At 37.3% G+C, this 19,379-nt stretch overlaps 1 protein-coding gene across 5 annotated transcripts in view; it reads left to right on the top strand.

The window, feature by feature from the left end:
• STRADB (STE20 related adaptor beta) overlaps window positions 1–19,379 on the top strand; it is a 49,349-nt gene that overhangs the window by 12,674 nt on the left and 17,296 nt on the right. For 2 of the 5 annotated variants that reach the window (XM_020970671.2, XM_020970645.2), the window contains exons 2-8: window positions 2,419–2,502; window positions 3,734–3,845; window positions 5,145–5,225; window positions 14,995–15,097; window positions 16,601–16,722; window positions 17,194–17,302; window positions 18,085–18,208. In XM_020970671.2, coding sequence (XP_020826330.1) covers window positions 3,834–3,845; window positions 5,145–5,225; window positions 14,995–15,097; window positions 16,601–16,722; window positions 17,194–17,302; window positions 18,085–18,208 — 551 coding nt within the window. In that variant the 5' untranslated portion in view covers window positions 2,419–2,502; window positions 3,734–3,833. Of the gene's footprint in view, window positions 1–2,418; window positions 2,503–3,733; window positions 3,846–4,434; window positions 4,574–5,144; window positions 5,226–5,891; window positions 5,973–11,050; window positions 11,101–14,994; window positions 15,098–16,600; window positions 16,723–17,193; window positions 17,303–18,084; window positions 18,209–19,379 lie in introns of all 5 variants that reach the window. The other 3 variants (XM_078147563.1, XM_078147562.1, XM_078147561.1) reach the window with 3 other exon arrangements.

Raw genomic sequence — 19,379 nt, 5'->3', positions numbered from 1 at the left:
GAAAGCTGAAAGGGGAGCCCATTGTGTGTCTGTGGAGGGGGAATGACAGGGAAAATCCAGGGAGTCAGGAGAGCAGCCTGCAGAGAAATGAAGATGTGGGAGGGGAGAGGGGGGAAGAGGAAGAAGGGGCAGCCTCCCTAAAATCAGGATTGTAGGAGGAGTTGGGCAATTAGAAAGGCTACAGGAGGGGAGAGTACTTCCACTCTGAGAAGTGCAGGGGTAGAATGAGCTTCCAGGGTGAAGAGGCTTCCATGGCATGGAGAAGAAAATCTGAAGAGTCAAGAATATCTCCTGGTGCCCCAAGCTACTAGTACCTTCCCCTTGAAGGCTAACTTCTCTGTACTTTTTATCTAGAATGCACTAATTGATAAAGATGTTGGAAGCTCCTTTAGGGCAGAGATAGTTCTTGTTTTTTCTTTGTATCTCCAGAGATTAACACAAGGACTAGCGCATAGTAAATATTTAACAAATGTTTACTGATTGATTGAGGGTAGGGACTATTTAATTTTGTATTTTTGTATCCCCAGCACTTAGTGCAGTGATTTGTAGGTAATAGGTGCTTAATAAGTGTTTCTTGGGTTGAATTGGAGATTTTAATGAACTGCAAATTCAGTATGAGCCAGTAATGTAGTATGGCAAAACAAACAAACAAACAAACAAACCTAATACAATCTTAGGCTCCATTAAGTAAGATACATACACAGTGTCCAGAGTGATGGAAATGATAGTCACACTGTAGGCTGACTACAACTTAAGTACTAGTTTAGTTCTGGGGACCATTTTTATTAAGAATATTGATAAGTTGGAGAATGTCTAGGGGAAATTGACCAGGATAAGGAAGGCTATTGAGATTATGCCATATAAGGAATGTTTAGATAGATAAAATATTTATTAATTGCTTACTGTGTGCCAGGCATTTTACTAAGTGCTGGAAGTACAAATACGCAAAAAAAGAAAAAGTCCCTGCCCTCAAGATGCTTGCATTCTAATGTGGGGAAACTATACATAAAAAGGAGCTGAAATGCAGGGGGTGGGGCATGTTCTAGGAGAGACTATGTATGAAGGAGGACAGATTTGAGAGAGATGTGAAAGCTGTCTTCAGTTATTTAAGTTATTTATTACTTTTTCTTCTTGGCCTCCAAGGGCAGCTAGGGGTCCAAGTGGATAGAGTGCCAGGCCTAGAGTCAGGAAGACTCATCTTCTTGAATCCAGATCTGGCCTCAGACACTTACAAGCAGTGTGACCCTGGGCAAGTCACTTCACTCTCTTTGCCTCAGTTTCCTCATCTGTAAAATGAGCTGGAGAAGGAAATGGCAAACCACTCCAGTATCTTTGCCAAGAATATCCTGCCAAGGTGTCACACAGATACAACTAAACAACAATAACTTGCCCTCAGAAGGCAGAGGTAGGGGCAGTGAGTAGGAATTGAGGGGAAATATCCTAATTACCTTGGGAGGCGGTGGGGTCACACCCCTCTCTAGTGAGACCTGTGAGCAGTAGCTGGATTACTTATTCTAGTTATGACTAAGGGGATTCCCAGTCCTGGATTAGGTTGGACCTAGTCTCTGAGCTACCTTCCTTCCTTCTGTGATTACATGATTGGCCATGAACTTTCTAGCATAAAATCCTTTTACAGGATGTAGAGAGCAGTAACAAAGCAGATGAGTTGAGGAAAAAATTGTCAGACTGTATGTTTCAACTTTTATTTTGAAAGATTGACATGTAAGTGCTAGTGCCCCCATAATAATTGGGACTGTTGGCCCCTTAGTGTGGTGTGTGTGTGTGTGTGTGTGTGTGTGTATTATATTTCTATCAGAGTATTTATTCATAAATATCATTAGCCCTTTAAGATCTAAAATAGCCTTTTAGATCGAACTTTGCTAAGATAGGGCTGTAAAGTGTGGTGGAAAGCCCCTGGGCACAGAGTCAGAAGACTTGAGTTTGAGTGTCGACTCCACTGCTGAATTCCTGTATGAGGCTGGGTGAATTTTTGGCCTCTCTCACTGTGTACTCATCTGTAATCTAAAGGGGTTACACTGAATTATTTTTAAGGTCCTCTCCAGGACCTGAATTCTCTGGTTCACAAAACTGTGTTCTGTCTAGGCGAGCACCTACTATATTCTGGGCACTTATTCATGATGATTTTAGCTCTAGATCAGGGATGGGGAACATGCAGCCTTCAGGCCAGATGTGGCCCTCTGGGTCCTCAAGTGTGGCCCTTTGATTGAATCTAGACTTCACAGAACAAATTCCCTAGACAAAGCAAGAAGGAACTTGAAGCTATTTGGTCCATCCCACCTTCCCATTTTACAAATAAGGAAATTGAGTCTCAAGGAGGTATGGAATAGCAATAGTTTTAGAAACTGCTGTTATCAATGTTTCTTTGTTGAAAACTTTTTTCCTTTTCATTTTACCTAGCTATCACAGGTGCCTTCAACCTATTTTGAGGATTTCTGAGAATGAAATAACCAAGAAGCAATCTAGATGATGGAGATGATGTTGGTAGGTAGAAAGAAACATCTTGTGGCAGCAGAGATAGAATGTGTATACTCTTTTTTTTGTGATCTGAATCTAGAAATGGTTTTTTTTTTCAGGTTCTATTACGCAGTGTTTTTTGTTTTATTAATTTTTTATCAGTTTTGAGAGGGGCAGTTAGGTGGCACAGTGGATAGAGTGCTGAGCCTAGAGTCAGGAAGACTCATCTTCCTGAGTTCAGATCTGGCCTCAGAAACTTACTGGCTGTGTGACCCTGGGCAAGTCACTTAACCCTATTTGTCTCATTTCCTCATCTGTAAAATGACTTGAAGAAGGAAATGGCAAACCACTCCAGTATCTCTGCCAAGAAAATCCCAGATAGGGTCACAGAGAGTTAGACATGTCTGAAAAACAACAAAAACAAAATTAGTTTTGGGATTCATGCTGTACTGAAGTTGATCAGGAGTTGCATACAAATCAATATATAGTTTTCTCAAGTATCTGTCAGAAAATACCAAGAACATAAGAATTTGGATTACTGAGAACCTTTCCTGACTGCTAGGACATAAAATAATAGTTCTTCTCATGACTTTCTGTCACACAGCATCATAGGATGATAGATTTAGAACTGGAAGGGATCTTAGAGAACATCAAATCCAACCCTATCATTTTACAGATGAGAAACTGAGGCCAAGAGAAGGTAAGTGGCTTGCCCAGAGTCACGCAACCAGTAAGTGTCTAAGGTAGGATTTGAACCCAGGTCTTCCTGATTCTGGGAAAGAAAAATGAACCCACAAAAAATTTTCCCCTACAGATCAGAAAAAACTATCCTTGCACTTGTATTTCCAGATATAACATGGGAACGTGAAAACGTCGCCAATGTGTAACCTACACTAATCTTGGCTGCCCTTAATATTTGATTGCAAAATTTTACTGTAATTTAATGAGCCGTTAGCCAACATCACAAATCAGGTATCTTTTGCTACAGGTAAATTAGATTTCCTTAACAAATAGCTAAAGACAGAGATAATAAAATATTTCCAGACACTTGTACTGTGGAATTTAGAGCTGGTAGGGGAGAGGTAGCTTTTAGGTCTTCTAGTGTAACACCCTCTTTTCCAGACAAGAAAACAGCCTAAGAGAGGTTGTTACTTACCTAAGGTCACATAGGTAATATAAAAATGTATCATTATTTTATAATTATTACATAATTATGTAAAGATATAAATGTAAACATAATTTCTTTGTTTTGTAACAGGAGAGTTCTGCTTCCTGGGAAAGGAAATGAAGATAAAATTGAAATTCTAAACTATAAATTAGATGGATTTATGTTATTTTCTGTGAACTAAAGTGATTCAATGTCTCTTCTGGTAAGCTTTCATTTATTTTGGATTTTATTTTGTGCCTTTCATAGTTGCTAAACAATCATTGACATATCAAATAGAGGTACTGAACTCCCTTTTGATAAATACATTTAGAGTAAATAAGACTCATTTAAAATTATGACATTAATTTTGGAATATAAATAGCTACTATCAAAATATTTGAAAACCATGTCCTTAAACATATTAAGGCTATGATACCAATGCCACCATTAAATACACGTGGTTTTCTTTGTGCTGGTTGGTTGTTAATCAAACTCTTTCTTCCATCTTCAGCTTGCCATAAGTTGAAAATCTCATATTAAGAATCGGTGACCATTTAAATTAGTAAGGGCTTCTTATGAGGTGTGCCATGCAGCAAGGGAGAAGTAAATTGGGTCTTGGATGAAGCAAACAGGATAGTGAGCAGATCCCTTTGTAAAAAACCAACCAACCACCAAAGAGCACCTCTCCGTAGTTCCAGGAAAGTCTTAAGTAATGAATGAGAATTTATGAATCTCAGAGAGAAAAAAGCATAAATTGTAGGAGAATGTAAATTAGAGGCTTTCTACTAAAATAATTTAAAATGTGCTTCAAGTTAGAATATACCGATGAATGTTTGTACCTGGCTGAGAGGCAGTGAGGTGATGCAAGAGATAGAGTGCTGGACCTGGAGTTAGGAAGATTTGAATCCAAATGTCACCTGAGGTGCTTACTAGCTGTGTGATGCTGGGCAGGTAATTTAATCTCTACCTATCTCAGTTTACTCATCTGTAAAGTGGGGATGATAATAACACCACCTGCCTCCCAGGTTGTTGTAAGGATAAACCTTAAACTGCTATATAAATATTGTGATTGTAATCTTTAGAAGCAAAAATGATTAAAGAGGAAAATGAGATTATATAGATAAGTGTAAGATAGTAAACTCAAAGAAAAAATACAAACTACCTAAGAATAATAAACAGAAAAATATCTAGCTATCCAACTCAAATAGAGCCATTCCGAATGGAGTAGAGTAGATGGTGATGATGAAAGAGATATAAAATAGAACACAGGACCATGTAGTCCAGAGAAGAGAAGGCTCAGGGGCCTAGTCAGAATAATGGCAGTGTCTTTTGCTTACCTAGTTCTACTTTGTACCTTCATTTTGAGGCTTATATTTAATTTCCCAGTGTCTTAAGGCCTGACTTCTATTGCAAGGTGCCCTCATGCTTTTTATTTTTCATCTAGTCAGCAAGTTTGTTGCAATCATAGTATCCCTCTACTGCCCCACCCCATCATTTATTAACGTAATTCTGTTTTTTTGAGGATTGTTTCTGTACCTCACGGACACAAGTTGAATCAATAAGACCTGAAAAACAGTCTGAAACCAGCATCCACCAGTACTTGGTAAGAATAATTATTTGTACTATATTGTTATTAGAATGAATTATTCATATGTTTGGATCTAAAGGTATTCCTATACTTTCTTTCCTTAATCTTTAATCTACAAATTTATCTATGTAATGAAAAATGTCACACAAGTATCTTCTTTAGTATCAGAATGAATTAGATTATATAGGTCTTTTCTTCTGTCTGTGGCTTGCTCATTTTTTGTTTTTTCCATTGTTTGTGAGATAATATAATAAAGTTTTATTAGTATGTGTTCTACTTTATATACAATGTAACTTATTGTAACATTGGATCTCTCCTTTTCCATTTTTATTATAGCCTTTAGATTTATACAACATCTTACATAGCAAATTCCTTCTGCTCTGCCCAGTAGAAACTCTTATTAAATGTGAAGTGTGGTCACAGCTTCTTTCTCAGTTCTACCTAGAACTATGTTATATTTCAAAAAGTTGAATTTTCTGTTTCCATCTGCAGAGCCAAACTAAGAAAGATATAAGCACCATACCTTCTTTACTTTTACACTTATAACATCATTAGACTCTCTTACAGGAAGCAGCATATAGTGCTTAGAATAGCTCTGACACTCTCTGATCATGTTTGATGAAATGTTATCTTATGTTCTTTATAAGAACAACATTTAGCAGTGTTTTACTTCTATTGCAGATCTATAACTTGAACCTTAAAAATGGCACTGTATGTTTTTGAAGCATATGACCTATTTTCAAGGAGTGGGTTGGGAAGGAGGTGAGATTTAAATATAAATTGTTTTTTGTTACCTGATGACAGCTCTGTATTGTCCTTTCCATATGGCTCACTTGTGTCAGCTTCGTTGTGTGATCCCAGAGAGATTCAATTAGCTATGAATCCTCCTGATAGTATTTTTGTTCAGCCCAGGCTTCTTTTCTAAAAGGATATAATGAAAGTTTTCAAGTGCCTTTCTAAAATCAAGATAATGGGCACAGCCCATCAATCAAAGTCATTATTTTGTCTATGACCAAAATTTATATTCTAAGAGCTTTACACTTGATCTTTAGAGGAACCTGAGATTATAAGACAATATAAGAGGATTGGACTGTGTGGGAAGACTTTGATATCCCTAATGGAATAGAATTCTAAAGACCTGATTCACTGAATGATCTAGGGAGACTCTTTTCCTCAACCCCCAAGGACATCAAAAGGAGCAGAATTTTAGCAGTAGAGGGGATTCCACAATGTAGAATATTTATATGTATCAGACATCTTGAGCCTTAGGGTGCTGAAGGGTACTTTTATCTATCAGAAACTTGGTGACTTAAGGTATCAAAGGTATTAATCAAGTGCTTGCTCCACGTGTTAGTAGCTTGTGGGTATGCCTCTCCACTGCCAATTTGAGATGAAGCTAAGGAGCTGGCAGTAAGTCTGTGTTACTCTAGCCCCTAGGGACCCAGTCTCCAGCCTCAGAATCATAAAAGATCTGGAGAGACTCAGAGAGACAGAGGCAGTAGAGAGCCCGAGCCTAAAGGGATTCATATCCATTCTAGAGATCCCTCAAAGTTCCTGGATCGCAGGACAACCAATGTATTAGAGGCTTCCAAGGATACCAGATTAGCTGGGGATGGGGCGGGGGCGGTGATGAGGTGGGAGTGGAGAGGAAGGATTGCTTATCCCACCAGAGGGTATATACTTATACTCCCTACTTCACAAGATAATAGATTTCTAGCTGGAAGGGTCCTCAGAGTCCATCTGTCCAATTCCTTCATTTTTCAGATGAGGAACTGAGACCCAGAGAGGTTAAATGACTTGCACCAGGTCGTGCAAGAATCAAGTGGTAGAATCAGGATTCAAATCAAGGTTCTCTTACTTTAAATCTTATGTTCTTTCCACAATACACAATAATTATGAGGAATGCCCTTTACCAGCCTTGAGTAACAGGAGAGGTAGCTTGATATAGTAGATAGAAGACTGGTCTCGTAGCCAGGAAAACCTGGATTCAAGCCTTCCTTGTAAACATACTGGCTTTGTTACCCTTGGCAAGTCATTTAATATCTCAATGTACCTGTGGAACTCTTTAAGATTAGAAGTTGCATAACTACATTCGTGGAAGGTATTTCCTTACCAAGAGTTCTATACACCAATGAAATCGCAGGTCCAGAAGAAGATGGGGGTGGGCAGGGATGGGACAGAGAACATTTGGAGGGGTTGACCATGGCACGAAGAAGGGCTGCTTCATCAGAGCCTGCAGTGAAGGAGGAGATGGTGGAAGGATGATGGCAAAGAGATAATGAAATATGAAGGGGAAAAGAAGGAACTCTCAGTGGATGACCTAAATGTTTTTAGTGATGTGTGAGGTGAGTTCCTCAGGTGAAAAGATGGTGGAGGGTTGCCATGGGAGGCTTGAGGAGAGACAAGAAGGTTTAGAACAGTCACTGTGATGAGTGGGATAGAAAATCAATTAAAAAGGAGTAAAAAGATCGCCTTCAGCTGCCCCTATAACAGAATTTTTTTTAAAATGGGGGAAAAATACACTTCAGCAAAATTAATCAGCATCCAAAATATCTGGCATTATTTGTAATATTCCGTACCCATAACTGCCCACGCCTGCAAGAATGTGAGGAAGTGCTTTCTCATGTTTCTTTTTTTGGGGGCCAGCATGGTCATTGTAATTTTGCAGCATTCCGGATTTTTTGCTGGTGTTTTTTGCGTTTGCATTAATTTAGCTGTTGTGTATATTGCTTTCCTGGCTATGCTTATTTCACTGTGCATCAGTTAACATGAATGAATTCATCCTTGTGTTCATGTCCTGTACTTGTTTAGCCGTTTCCAAGAAGTAGAATGGAAGGCACCAGTGAGATGTGAAATACAGTGGCCTCCAAAGAGTTAGAAATAAGTGTCACCTGTTTCAGGAGGGTACCCTGGGCAGCCACCTCATTTCCCACCGTGCTGCAGGATTCTTTCTGCCCCCAGGTAGTCTCTCCACTGCCACTCCCCCCTCAGCTACTTTTTATGAATTGTCTTTCCCCACTAGATTGTGAACTCCATGAGAGCAGGGACTGTCTTTTACCTTTCTTTGTGTCCCCAATGTTTAGCACAATTCATAGCACAGAATAGGCACTTAATAAATGTTTACTGTCTGATTTGTTATCAGTGCTTACATTCTGATGGAGGAGAAAAATAAAAATATGTACAGCACAAATATAAAATTAACAAATATGTACAAAGTAGTTAAATACAAGCAAGTTTAAGAGGGAGAGCACTAGCAATGGAGGGCTCAGGAAATGTTTTGTGCAGAAGATGGTGCCTGACCTTTATCTTAAAGGAAGAGAGGGATTTGGTGAGTTAGAGGAGGGAGTGCATTCCAAGTTTGTGGAGTGATGAGTACTAAGGAACAGAGAAGAGAACCTCTTCTTTTATCAGTAAGGATCAGAGAAAAATTCAGTTTGGCTGGATCATAAAGTATAGGAGGGAGAGCTATGTTTCTTGAGCCTAGAAGGAGGTATTGGAGCTAGGTTTAATAGGACTTGAAGGGCTAAACAAAGGAGATCATATTTTATCCTTCAGATACAAGAAAGAAATTGGACTTGGTTGAATAGGGGAATCACATGCTCAGATTTTTATGTAAGGAAAATTACTTACAGAGCAGTGTGTAGATTGGATTGGAGTGGCGAGAGACTTGAAAGGAGGGAGATCAATTAGGAAGCTGTCGCAATAATCTAGTTGAGGTGTGATAAGGGCCTAAAGCCGGCCTGCACAACCCGTGACCTACGGGCTGCCAAAAGATTTTGGGCGGGCTTGGAAAAACATAGAGGATGTTTTCCTCTACGTTCTTCACAGGCCACCTGAAATCTTTTGGTGGGCCGGCCTGCAGGCTGCAGGTTGTACAGGCCTGGCCTGAAGTAAGGTGTTATCTGTATGAGCAGTGAGAAGGGTTAGTTGGATATGAGAGCTGCTCTGGATGTGGAAGATTCATCTACCGATTGGATGGATGAGGGAGCATGAAGAGTTCAGGATAATGCCAGGTTATAAACCTAAGAGACCAGAAGGATGAGTTGACAGAAATAGGGAAGTTTGGAAGAGGACAGGGTTTTGGGGAAAAGGTAATGAGTTGTTTTTTATTTTTACTACAGCTATATAAATTAAAACAAAATTTTATTCAAGTTTGTAACTTTCTCGTTAAGCGTTTTGTTTAATTTATCATCATTTCTTTATTGGAGTGTTGAAATTTCCCACTGCTATTGATTTTCTGCAAAATATCCTTTTCAATCCATTTGATTTTTCATTTATAGGTTTAGGTGCTGTGCTTTTAGGTGCATAGGTGTTTAATATTCTCTCATCATCAGTAGTATCCTTAATTATTCTGATTTTCATAATGCTTCCTAATTTGAGTTCAGCTTTGTATAGCAGCAACTTAACACTGGACTTTCTGAAGCCAGCTGAAATATAGTGAATTCTAGTTCATTCTCTTACTTTAAATGTATCTATATATTTCTGCATTAAGTGTGTTTCCTGTAAGCAATGTTAGCTAACATTTCTGTAAGTCTTTAAAGTTTAGGAAGCACTTCACATATATTATTTCATTTGATCTTTACAACAACAACAACAACAACAATAACAATAATAATAATAATGATAGCTAACATTTATATAGCACTTACTGTGTACCAGGCACTGTGCTAAGCTCTTTACAATTATTATCTCTTTTGATTCTCACAACAATCCTGAAAGGTAAATGCTATTATTACCCCCATTGTATAGATAAAAAAACTGAGGTAAATAGAGGTTAAATGACTTGCCCTGGGTCATGCAGCTAGTATGTATCTGAAACCAGATTTGACCTCAGGTCTTACTGACTCCAGGTCCGGTGCTCTATGTACTATGGCACCCCCACCTGCCCTTTGAAGTAGATTTTTTTGTTGTTCTTTTGTTGTGTACATCACATGAAATTATCATAATCTTTTTACAGATAAAGAAACTGAGGCTACTTTTATCATCCTTTGATAATTACAATGAGAAAATAACTATTTAATCAAAAAGAAAATATTTAGTCACTGCTGAAAAGAACCCACTGAATTTAGTACGTAGCTTCATGATACAGCCGTAGCTCTGTCTCTTGATGTTTCTAAGTATCTTAAGCTGTCTTAAGGTTTGCCCTGCCCTCAACAACTGTTTAAAATTATGTGAATTCTTAAATGGCCATGTTTTGTCTTTGGAAATATCACTTAGTAGGAGAAGAGGAGGGAATATATTGGGAAATATAAATGAGGTAAAGGCGAGATTTCACTAAAAATTTACCTTCCCCCAAAGGTGCTATACAAATAAAAGAAATCATTACATAGATTTTCTGGATATGAAATCCTTTGACTCAACTTTCAGTGAGTCATATTCTAGCTTATATCATTTCTCATTTTTAAAGAAGGAAATTGTATAATTCAAATGATTAGTCATTCAAGTTATCTGCTTATAAAAATTATCTTGTCATTTTAGTCTTGGCAATGATATCTCTCTGAATTTGAGACTCATTTCTGTTGGAATAAACTATGACTACTGTCAGTTTACAATTTGTCTCTCATTTTCAATATTTCTAAAAAATTTTCTTGTCCAATTTTCTGAAATATAGTAGTCAAATTAATTTATTCACAGTGATTTTAGGAAAGTCCAATAATTATTAAACTTTCTTTCCTGGCTGTGTTGTCCAGATTTCACATTATTCATAGTCATAGATTCCAGTATTTTTCCCTCGATACAGAATGTTCTGGGCATATATTTCTGCTTAGTACCGTAGGATTATAGATCTAGGTCTGGACCAGATCTCAGTAGCCATCTATTCCAACTTTCTCCTTTTACAGATGAGAATACTGAGGCCCAGGGAGGTTAAGTAACTTCTCCAAGCACACAGGTAATAAACAGCAGAGGGGCTCTCTACCCGCTGTAAAAGTGTGAGAAACAATGGATATTTGATAAGATATTTGCTTTAAAAGCATGACCATTTTCTCTTGAGTGACTGCCTGAATATGTGGGAAAATCAAAATCAGACTACAAGTCTAGTCTGCACCATTCATTCAGAAATCAAAAGATTTCCTTTAACCTGCCTATTTCTTTTCATACATTATTTCCTCTGTGGTTCTACTACTTTGTTCTACTGTGAAATAATTTTGTTCCATTGAGGTTATTGTTTTATGTTTTTCATGAATATTTCTAAGCTGGAATTTAGTCGTCATTCTGTCCTGATATTTTTTATTTGCACTCAGTTCCTTCTGTATGCTGATATTTTTTTGCTAATTTAATTTCTTCCTTTAATTTTTCAGGTTTTTTTTTTACAAGAAAATCCTGTTTGGTTTTTCTTGTGTCTTTGCCCCTTCTTTTAATTCATAATATTTTTTCATTGTACCACATCTATTTTTGTTGCCCATTGTTTGCTTTTAATGTATAGTTTTTTCTCAGTGGGTTTTTTTTTGCATATCCAGTAATGTTTTTGAGTATGAAATTAAGGAATACTGCTTTCTTATTACATCACATTCTGTCTCCCAGAAGTCCAGGCTCATGTATTTGTATATATGCATGTACTTTCATAACACAGTGAGTGCTACTATTTCCCTTCTATTTTCTTTTGAACATTGACATCCATTGTCATGTGGCCATGATGAGTCTTCCCCTACCAAGTCTCAGTAATACCTGCAAGATTCTGTTTAATTTCTTGTGCTAAAATATGAAATTTCTTTGTTGCTATGCATATATGATTATGTATTGGAGGTGATAGATTTGTTCCCAACCCATTTCTTTTCTGTTTTTACCTGAGAATTTTGAGTTTTTCCTGCCTTTCTGCTTCTTTCTGTCCCACCTTTTATCCTCCATTCAGTTTGACATTTAGTGCCCAATTTTTAGGTCTTTTCATTTTAATTGGATTTTTTCCCCCTTCACCTGACTCCTACCACTCTTCCTCCCCATTTTCACCCCCCAAAATATAATATTTAAATCCTCTTGAGCAAGTAAGCAAATCTACTAACACATTTTTTATTCCTTCATGAGATGTACTTACATCCCTTGTTAGGATCCTATCTTTTTTTATTCCAAGTCATCTTCCTAAAAAAACTATGTCCAGGTCTTCAGCACTATCTATGTGGCCGTCTCTTCACTTCCCTAGTCTTTCTACCTACCTCATACGGTTGTTATAAGAAAAATACTTTATAAACTTTAGAGTTCTATGTAGATGTGAATTGGTTTTTACTCTGTTATCTTTTGAAAAAATATTCAGAGCTGAGTAACTACCTTCTCAAAATCTTTCTTTTTTCTTTACTCATCTTTCTTGACCTCTCTGTGGTATTTGAATCCCTGCTTTTATTTGATAACTTTTCCTCCCTTGGATTCCATGACAGTGTACTCTCATAGTTCTTTTTCTACTCCTCTGACTGCTCCTTATCTTCCTCTAACCCCTTAAATATGAGAACCACTAAGGCGCTATCCTTAGCTCTCTTTGTTTTTGCCATACTTGCTCCATTAATGCTCTCTTCTACTCCGATGGCTTCATCAGATGTACTGATGTAATGACTTTGCAAATGACTCCAAAATTTCTGTCTACCCCAACCTGTCCTCAAAGGTCTAAGCCCATGTTTTTTTCACCCCTTTGTTAATGTTTTGAGGTTTTGTTTGTTTGTTTGTAAAAAGTATTTCATTTTTTTCCAATTACATGTAAAGATAGTTTTCAACATTCATTTTTTGTAAGATTTTGAGTTCCAAATTTTTCTTCCTCCCTCCTTCCTTCCCTACAATGGGCAAGCAATCTGATATAGGATACGTTAGGCTCACGTTTTCAATTACCTGTCAGGTATCTCCACCTTGCATTCCACTGATATCTCAAACTTAACTTCTGCAAAATTGAACTCTTATCCTCTCAACCTGTCCATTCCTTTAACTTCTCTTTTTCTGTTTGTAGCATCTCCAATTACTCAGCCTTATAATTGGTCATTTTGACTCTACTCTCTTATTCAATTCCCCTCACCCCCAAAACACACATCCAATTAATTAACAAGTCATGTCATTAAAATGTTTCTTAGTCCATCCCCTCCTCTCCACAACTATAGCTCAGACCTTCATCTTTTTTCACCTAGACTGTTACAATATCCTTTCAGTTAGTCTTTCTTCCTTTGGTCTGTCTTTTTTCCATTTTATCCTGAGCATAACAGCTGTGCAGTTCTTCTTTATGTAATGCCGTCATCATGCTATTCCTTTATTCAGAAGTCTTCAGTGGCTTACGATTTCCAATCAAATATAAACTCCTGGTTCTGGCATCCCAATTCTTCCCTCCCCCCCAGCAATCTGGTTCCGATCTGTCTATTCAGTCTTATCTGATACTATTACTGCCTCTCATGTATTCTACATTCTAACCAAATTGGATTAACTCTCCATTCTGCCCTCTCCCATCTCTGTGTCTTTACTCATGATGTCTCACAAGGAATGGATTCCTTCCCCATTTCAGTCTGCTGAAGCTTCTCCTCTCCTTTGAAGCCTCAGTTAGATGAAAGGTGATCTTGCCTTCCCCAAAACTTCTTATAACACTGCCTGAACATGTCCTTTGTATTGAACTCAAGTTCCCTTCTATCATCATTATTTCTTTTCTCCCTTCACTTAATAGTATTTTATTTTTTCCAGTTATATGTAAAGATAATTTTCAACATTCACTTTTATAAGATTTTGAGTTCCAAATTTTTTTCTCTCTCCTTCCCCTTCCCCCTCCCCAAGATGGCAAGCAATCTGATATAGGCTATACATGTACAATCATACTAAACATGTTTTCACATTAGTCATATAATCATTATTTCTGGAGAGGATTGACACTTGATAAATACTTGTGAATTAAATCCTGATCTTTGGGAAGAAGATCAGAAAATGTCTTTTCCTGAAGTAGTCTGTTTTCTACTCCAAACTTTAAAATCTTCATCATTTTCCTTACAGTTATTCATTCTGATATGAATTCATAGACATGGGTAGAGATGGTGAGTTTGTTTAGTCTTGGCTGATGCATTCTGTACCTACTGTATATAAATTCAAAGGAGACAGCATCTTTTCTGGTTATTCATGTCGTCTTCTCCCCTCAAAAAGGAGCCACCAACCAGCCTTGACCATTGGTCTCTGGCTCCCAGGCGCACCAAGAGGATTCCTTTTATATGCAGATGACTTCAGTGCCTCCCTCCTCAGTGACGCTTTGCATAGAGGTGCTTCTTCAGAATGTGTCTAATCATTCTTCATGGAAAGTGCCTCAAATCTGTTGTATACTTCAAAAAGCACTGAGTTTCTTCTCTTCTTTCTCCACAAGGGCATTACCATGGTCCTGCCTCTTGATTTTCAGTTCCTACTGCTTTCTTAGACTATCATTTTGACTTAATGATTTATTCTTCCTGTCTAAAATCTTTGTCATTTTAATAAGTTATAACACAGAAAGGCCTGCCTCAAGCTCTAAAGAAGGAGTGCAAACATACCATGTAGCTGGCAAGCCTCTACAGCAGTTTCTTTGAAGTCTGCATTATCAGCTGTCAACTGACAAGCCCTGGAACCCTTTTTGTAAATTGAAAAGAACTATTCCTTTCTAATTTGTTAACTTCCAAGCCTTTGTTGGTAGTTACTGATTTGTAGTAAGTTGATACCTCCCCTCCCTTTCATAATACATTTAGAGGGCTTTTACTTTGAAGCCAAGTTCTTTATGCCTTATATAATCAAGTGTGTGTTTAATACATCTCAGTGACATAAATAAGGAACCAAGTCAATTTATCATTTTTTTTAAATCTTTTTTGTTTAGGTAGATGAGCCAACCTTCTCTTGGGTGCCTTCCTCTCCTGGAGGCAATGAAATGCCATTATGCACTTCTAATGTTTCTCATTATGAACTCCAAGTAGAAATAGGTAATAATTCTCAATCTCAGTGAATTTACATATTCAAATGGTATGCAAAATTTATTAAGTGCCTGCTATACATTAGTCATTACACTTGATGCTTAGGGCAACACAAAGTTGAAAATACCACACCTTCAGTCTTCAGAAATCCAGCAGTCTAATGGCGATGTGTTAGTGATTAAATATATATAGTAAAGCATCCAAATAAATATGAGAGGTAAAAAGTGCTATCAGAGTTCAAAAGCAGAGGGCACCATGTAATACTTCATGGAAAATGTAGCAATTTAAGCTGGACCTTAAGCAGTTGATATAATTTGTACTGGTAGAGCTGTGCGGGGGAGGGCATTGCTAGTTGTAAGGAACAGTATGCAGTATTTTCAAAGAACAGAGTATTGTGGCTTGGCTGGAGCAGAGGGTTATATGAAAGGAAATAGTATTAAATAAGTTTGAAAAAGTAGGAGCCATATTTTAAAGGGTTTTAAATGCAACTGTGACATAATAAATAAAGGGCTATCCCCAAAGCCGGGAAGACCTAGCTTGAAGTCCACATTTTGACAGGGTGACAATGATCAAGTGATTTCAACCTCTCAGTGTCCCAGGCAACTCTAATATTATAAATTATAGAGTAGTTGTCATTCTGTAGTGGTAGAGGGGATTCCCTCACTGAGCGTTCCCCATACCAGTGAAAACACAGATTTGAATTAACCTCCTTCCCTCCTCCCAAAAAATGCAAGAAAATGTATTTTGCATTTTTAGGAAAAGTTATCTAAGAAATAACTGTTTTCATGGCAGAAATTGTATTCAGCATATTTTATTTTTGTATCATAACCATTTCGAAATATATCCTCCCTCTTCTCGCTACCCAATGAGCCCTCCTTTTTAATAATGTTTAAAAAAATAATTCAGCAAAATCAACACAATGACCTCATTTGAAAGTGTATATAACATCACATCTGTAGTGTCCCATCTCTACAATGAAGGGAGAAAGAAACCTTTTCTCAACTCTTCTCAGAACCCCAACATTGTTTGATAAATCATTAAGGAATTAATAAAAATTTTGTTTTGAATCATTTGTTGATTGAATTTGACTATAGAATCTGCAGCAAAATTTTTACTTTGTTATCAGGTGAAGTAGACCTCAGCAGTTTTAGATGAGGTCATATGATTAGGGAAAAGAGTTTTAAAGAATATGGACTTTTTGTTGTTGTGTCGTTTCGGTTGTGTCCAACTCTTCATGACCCCATTTGGGGTTTTCTTAGCAAAGATACTGAATCAATTTGCCATTTCTTTCTGCAGCTCATTCTATAGATGAGAAAACACAGGCAAATAGGGTTAAGTGACTTGCCCAGGGTCACACAGCTAATAACTGTCTGAGGCCAGATTTGAACCCAGGAAGATGTCCAATACTCTATCTACTGAGCCACCTAGCTATCCCAAAAATGAACTTTAAAGAATACTTTATAATGTTTTCATTAAATGAATTAAAACATCAGTTATTATATATGATTACAGGAAAAGGATTTGACAATTTAACTTCAATCTACCTCGCGCGGCATACTCCCAGTGGAACATTAGTGATTATAAAAATTACAGACTTGGAAAATTGCTCTGAAGAACATTTGGAAGCTTTGCAGGTAAAATACCAAATTTCAAAGCTGATACACTTATCATAAGGTCTGCCTGAAGAGATGATTGTAAGCAACATTTGTTGGAGGAGGAGGAGGTGTTTTCATTAGTTTTGGGAACTCTCACTGAGGAAAGTCCCAACTATTTTAGCTCTACAACTTATAGCCTAGGTACTGAGTGATTGGTTGACTTGCCCAGGCTCACATAGCCAGTGTGTGTCAGAGGAAGGACTTGAATTCAGGTTTTCCCCAGTTCCTGTACTCACACTAGGTACAAGTACAAATTTATGTATGAGAGAATAACAAAAACAAAAGTGGAGGGTTTCTTTCTAGTTCAGCAAAATTGCATTCTGTATCTGTAAATTTTAATAGCATTCCACTGTGGGAATGGGATAATTGTTTTTATAGTATCTCATTAATAATAAACTTTCCAAATTTTAAATTCTCTGTCTTTTTCGTTGTTACTATTGAATCGCCTAGAATGAAGTGACACTCTCCCACTTTTTCCGGCATCCGAACATTACAACATATTGGACAGTGTTCACAGCTGGCAGCTGGCTTTGGGTCATCTCTCCATTTATGGCTTATGGTAAGGATAGTGAGATGAGAGAACGAGAAATCTCATTACTTACACTCAACTCTTTAATTATGTAACAATGAGAAACATTTTGTATTTGTGATTTTTGTTACTGTTCAGACATTTTTCTGTTGTGTCAGACTCTTTGTGACCTCATTTGGGGTTTTCTTGGCAGAGATACTGGAGTGGTTTGCTATTTCCTTCTTCAGCTCGTTTTACAGATGAGGAAACTAAGGCAAACAGGGTTAAGCCACAGAGTTACACAGCTAGTAAGTGTCTGAGACCAGATTTGAACTCAGGAAAATGAGTCTTCCTAACTTAAGGCCCAGCTCTCTACCACTGCACCACCTCGCTGCCCCATTTGTTAACTTAGCATGTACTATTTTGTAGTCATAATTTTTTTTTGTAGTCATAATGTTTCTGCATATATAATAGGCTATTGGGTTTTGTCCATTGAACAAGAATACTGGTGTGGTCATCAGTGAAAATTAGGTTGAAACCTAGTTAGAAACTACAGAGGTTTTTCTTTAAGGGGGGAAGCGCTACAATTATATATTAGCTCTGGACAAAAGAATTGTAGCCCTTTTCCAAGAATGCTGATCATTTTCCTGCTCATCTATCAGGGTAGCTGTGTATCAGTAACAAAAGAAAATTCTATTTAGAGAGTTTTAAAGGCAATTTTTATTTGACTACGCACATCTGAGCCTTGAAGAATAGCAAAACTTTTTATGGCTGATATATATGCTTATCTTTCAAATGTTTACCTAAATAAAGATTTGGGGGGCTTCTTTCAGGTTCTGCAAGTCAACTCTTGAGGACTCACTTTCCTGAAGGCATGAGTGAAACTTTAATAGGAAACATTCTCTTCGGAGCAGTGAGAGGGTTAAACTATCTGCACCAAAATGGCTGTATTCACAGGTATTTTTACTCATTTGTATTTTACAGAAAACTTAGGAGATAAACCAGTAGTAAAGCCTTTTGGATGGAGAAAATGAGAATAGAAAGGAGGGGCAGGAGACAAGGTAAATGGGAAAAGGGGGAGGAAGGGATCCAAAGATGCAGTGGATGATCGATATATTGCTATATAGATGACTATTATATACTAAAGCTTATGGATATACTGCTACTAGGGCTCTCCCTCAAGGAGATAAAGTAAAGAGAAAAAGGATTTATGTAATAAAAAATATTTGTAGCAGCTGTTTTTTAATGGCAAAGAATTGGAAACAGAAGGTTGCTCATTGTTTGGGGAATGGCTGAAAAAGTGTTGGTATATGAATGTGATGGAATTCTGTTGTTCTGTAAGAAATGATGAAGGAGATGGTTTCAGAAAAACCTGGGAAGGCCTGTATGAACTGATGCAAAATGAAATGAGCAAAGCCAGAAGAACAATTTACATAATAATAACAATATTGTAAAGATAATCAACTTTGAAAAACTTAATAATTCTGGTCAACACAATGACTCACAACACTTCCAAAGAACACATGATGAAATATGCTATTATTTACTTCCAGATAGAGAACTGAGGAACTCAGAGACAGCCATTTATTTTCTTGCTTTTATTTTGGGGGTGGAGGAGCAGAGTAGGGGAAGATGTGGCCAATGCAGAAAATTGTTTTGCGTGACTATATGTAGTTGTAATAGGTTTTGTTTTTCTAGCTTTCTCATTCGGTGGGGAGGACAGAGGAGGAAAGAGAGAAATTGGAACCGAAAAAAATAAAGAATAGTGTCTGTGCTTTTCTTTAAAAAAAAAAAAAGCAATAACAACAAAAACCCTCTATGCCTTAACCAAAATATCCAGAAAAGAGTGTGCTTCAGTGAATTGAATTTTCTGTTTAATAGTGTTTCTCAACTGTTTATGATAATCATTGCTTCCCTTTCTCAGTAGAGATCTGTTCAAGAGGGCTTTAAATTACAGTGGAAAGTGAGAGGGAAAAAAATCTGTCCAAATCCTTCTGCTAAGCCAGCTACAGACATCAACATATGTGATAATAGAAAAATGCCAGTAAGGCCTGAGATGTCTATACAGAAACTAGAAACCTTAATACTGAATGTAAATTTGACATCATAGGTATCAATGAGACTCGGT

The sequence above is a fragment of the Phascolarctos cinereus genome, unplaced genomic scaffold (assembly GCF_003287225.1).
Source record: "Phascolarctos cinereus isolate Bilbo 61053 unplaced genomic scaffold, phaCin_HiC Scaffold_7;HRSCAF=346, whole genome shotgun sequence".
Taxonomy (NCBI): Eukaryota; Metazoa; Chordata; class Mammalia; order Diprotodontia; family Phascolarctidae; genus Phascolarctos; species Phascolarctos cinereus.
Note: the sequence above shows the minus strand (reverse complement) of the source record. Positions and strands in the feature narration are given on the sequence as shown.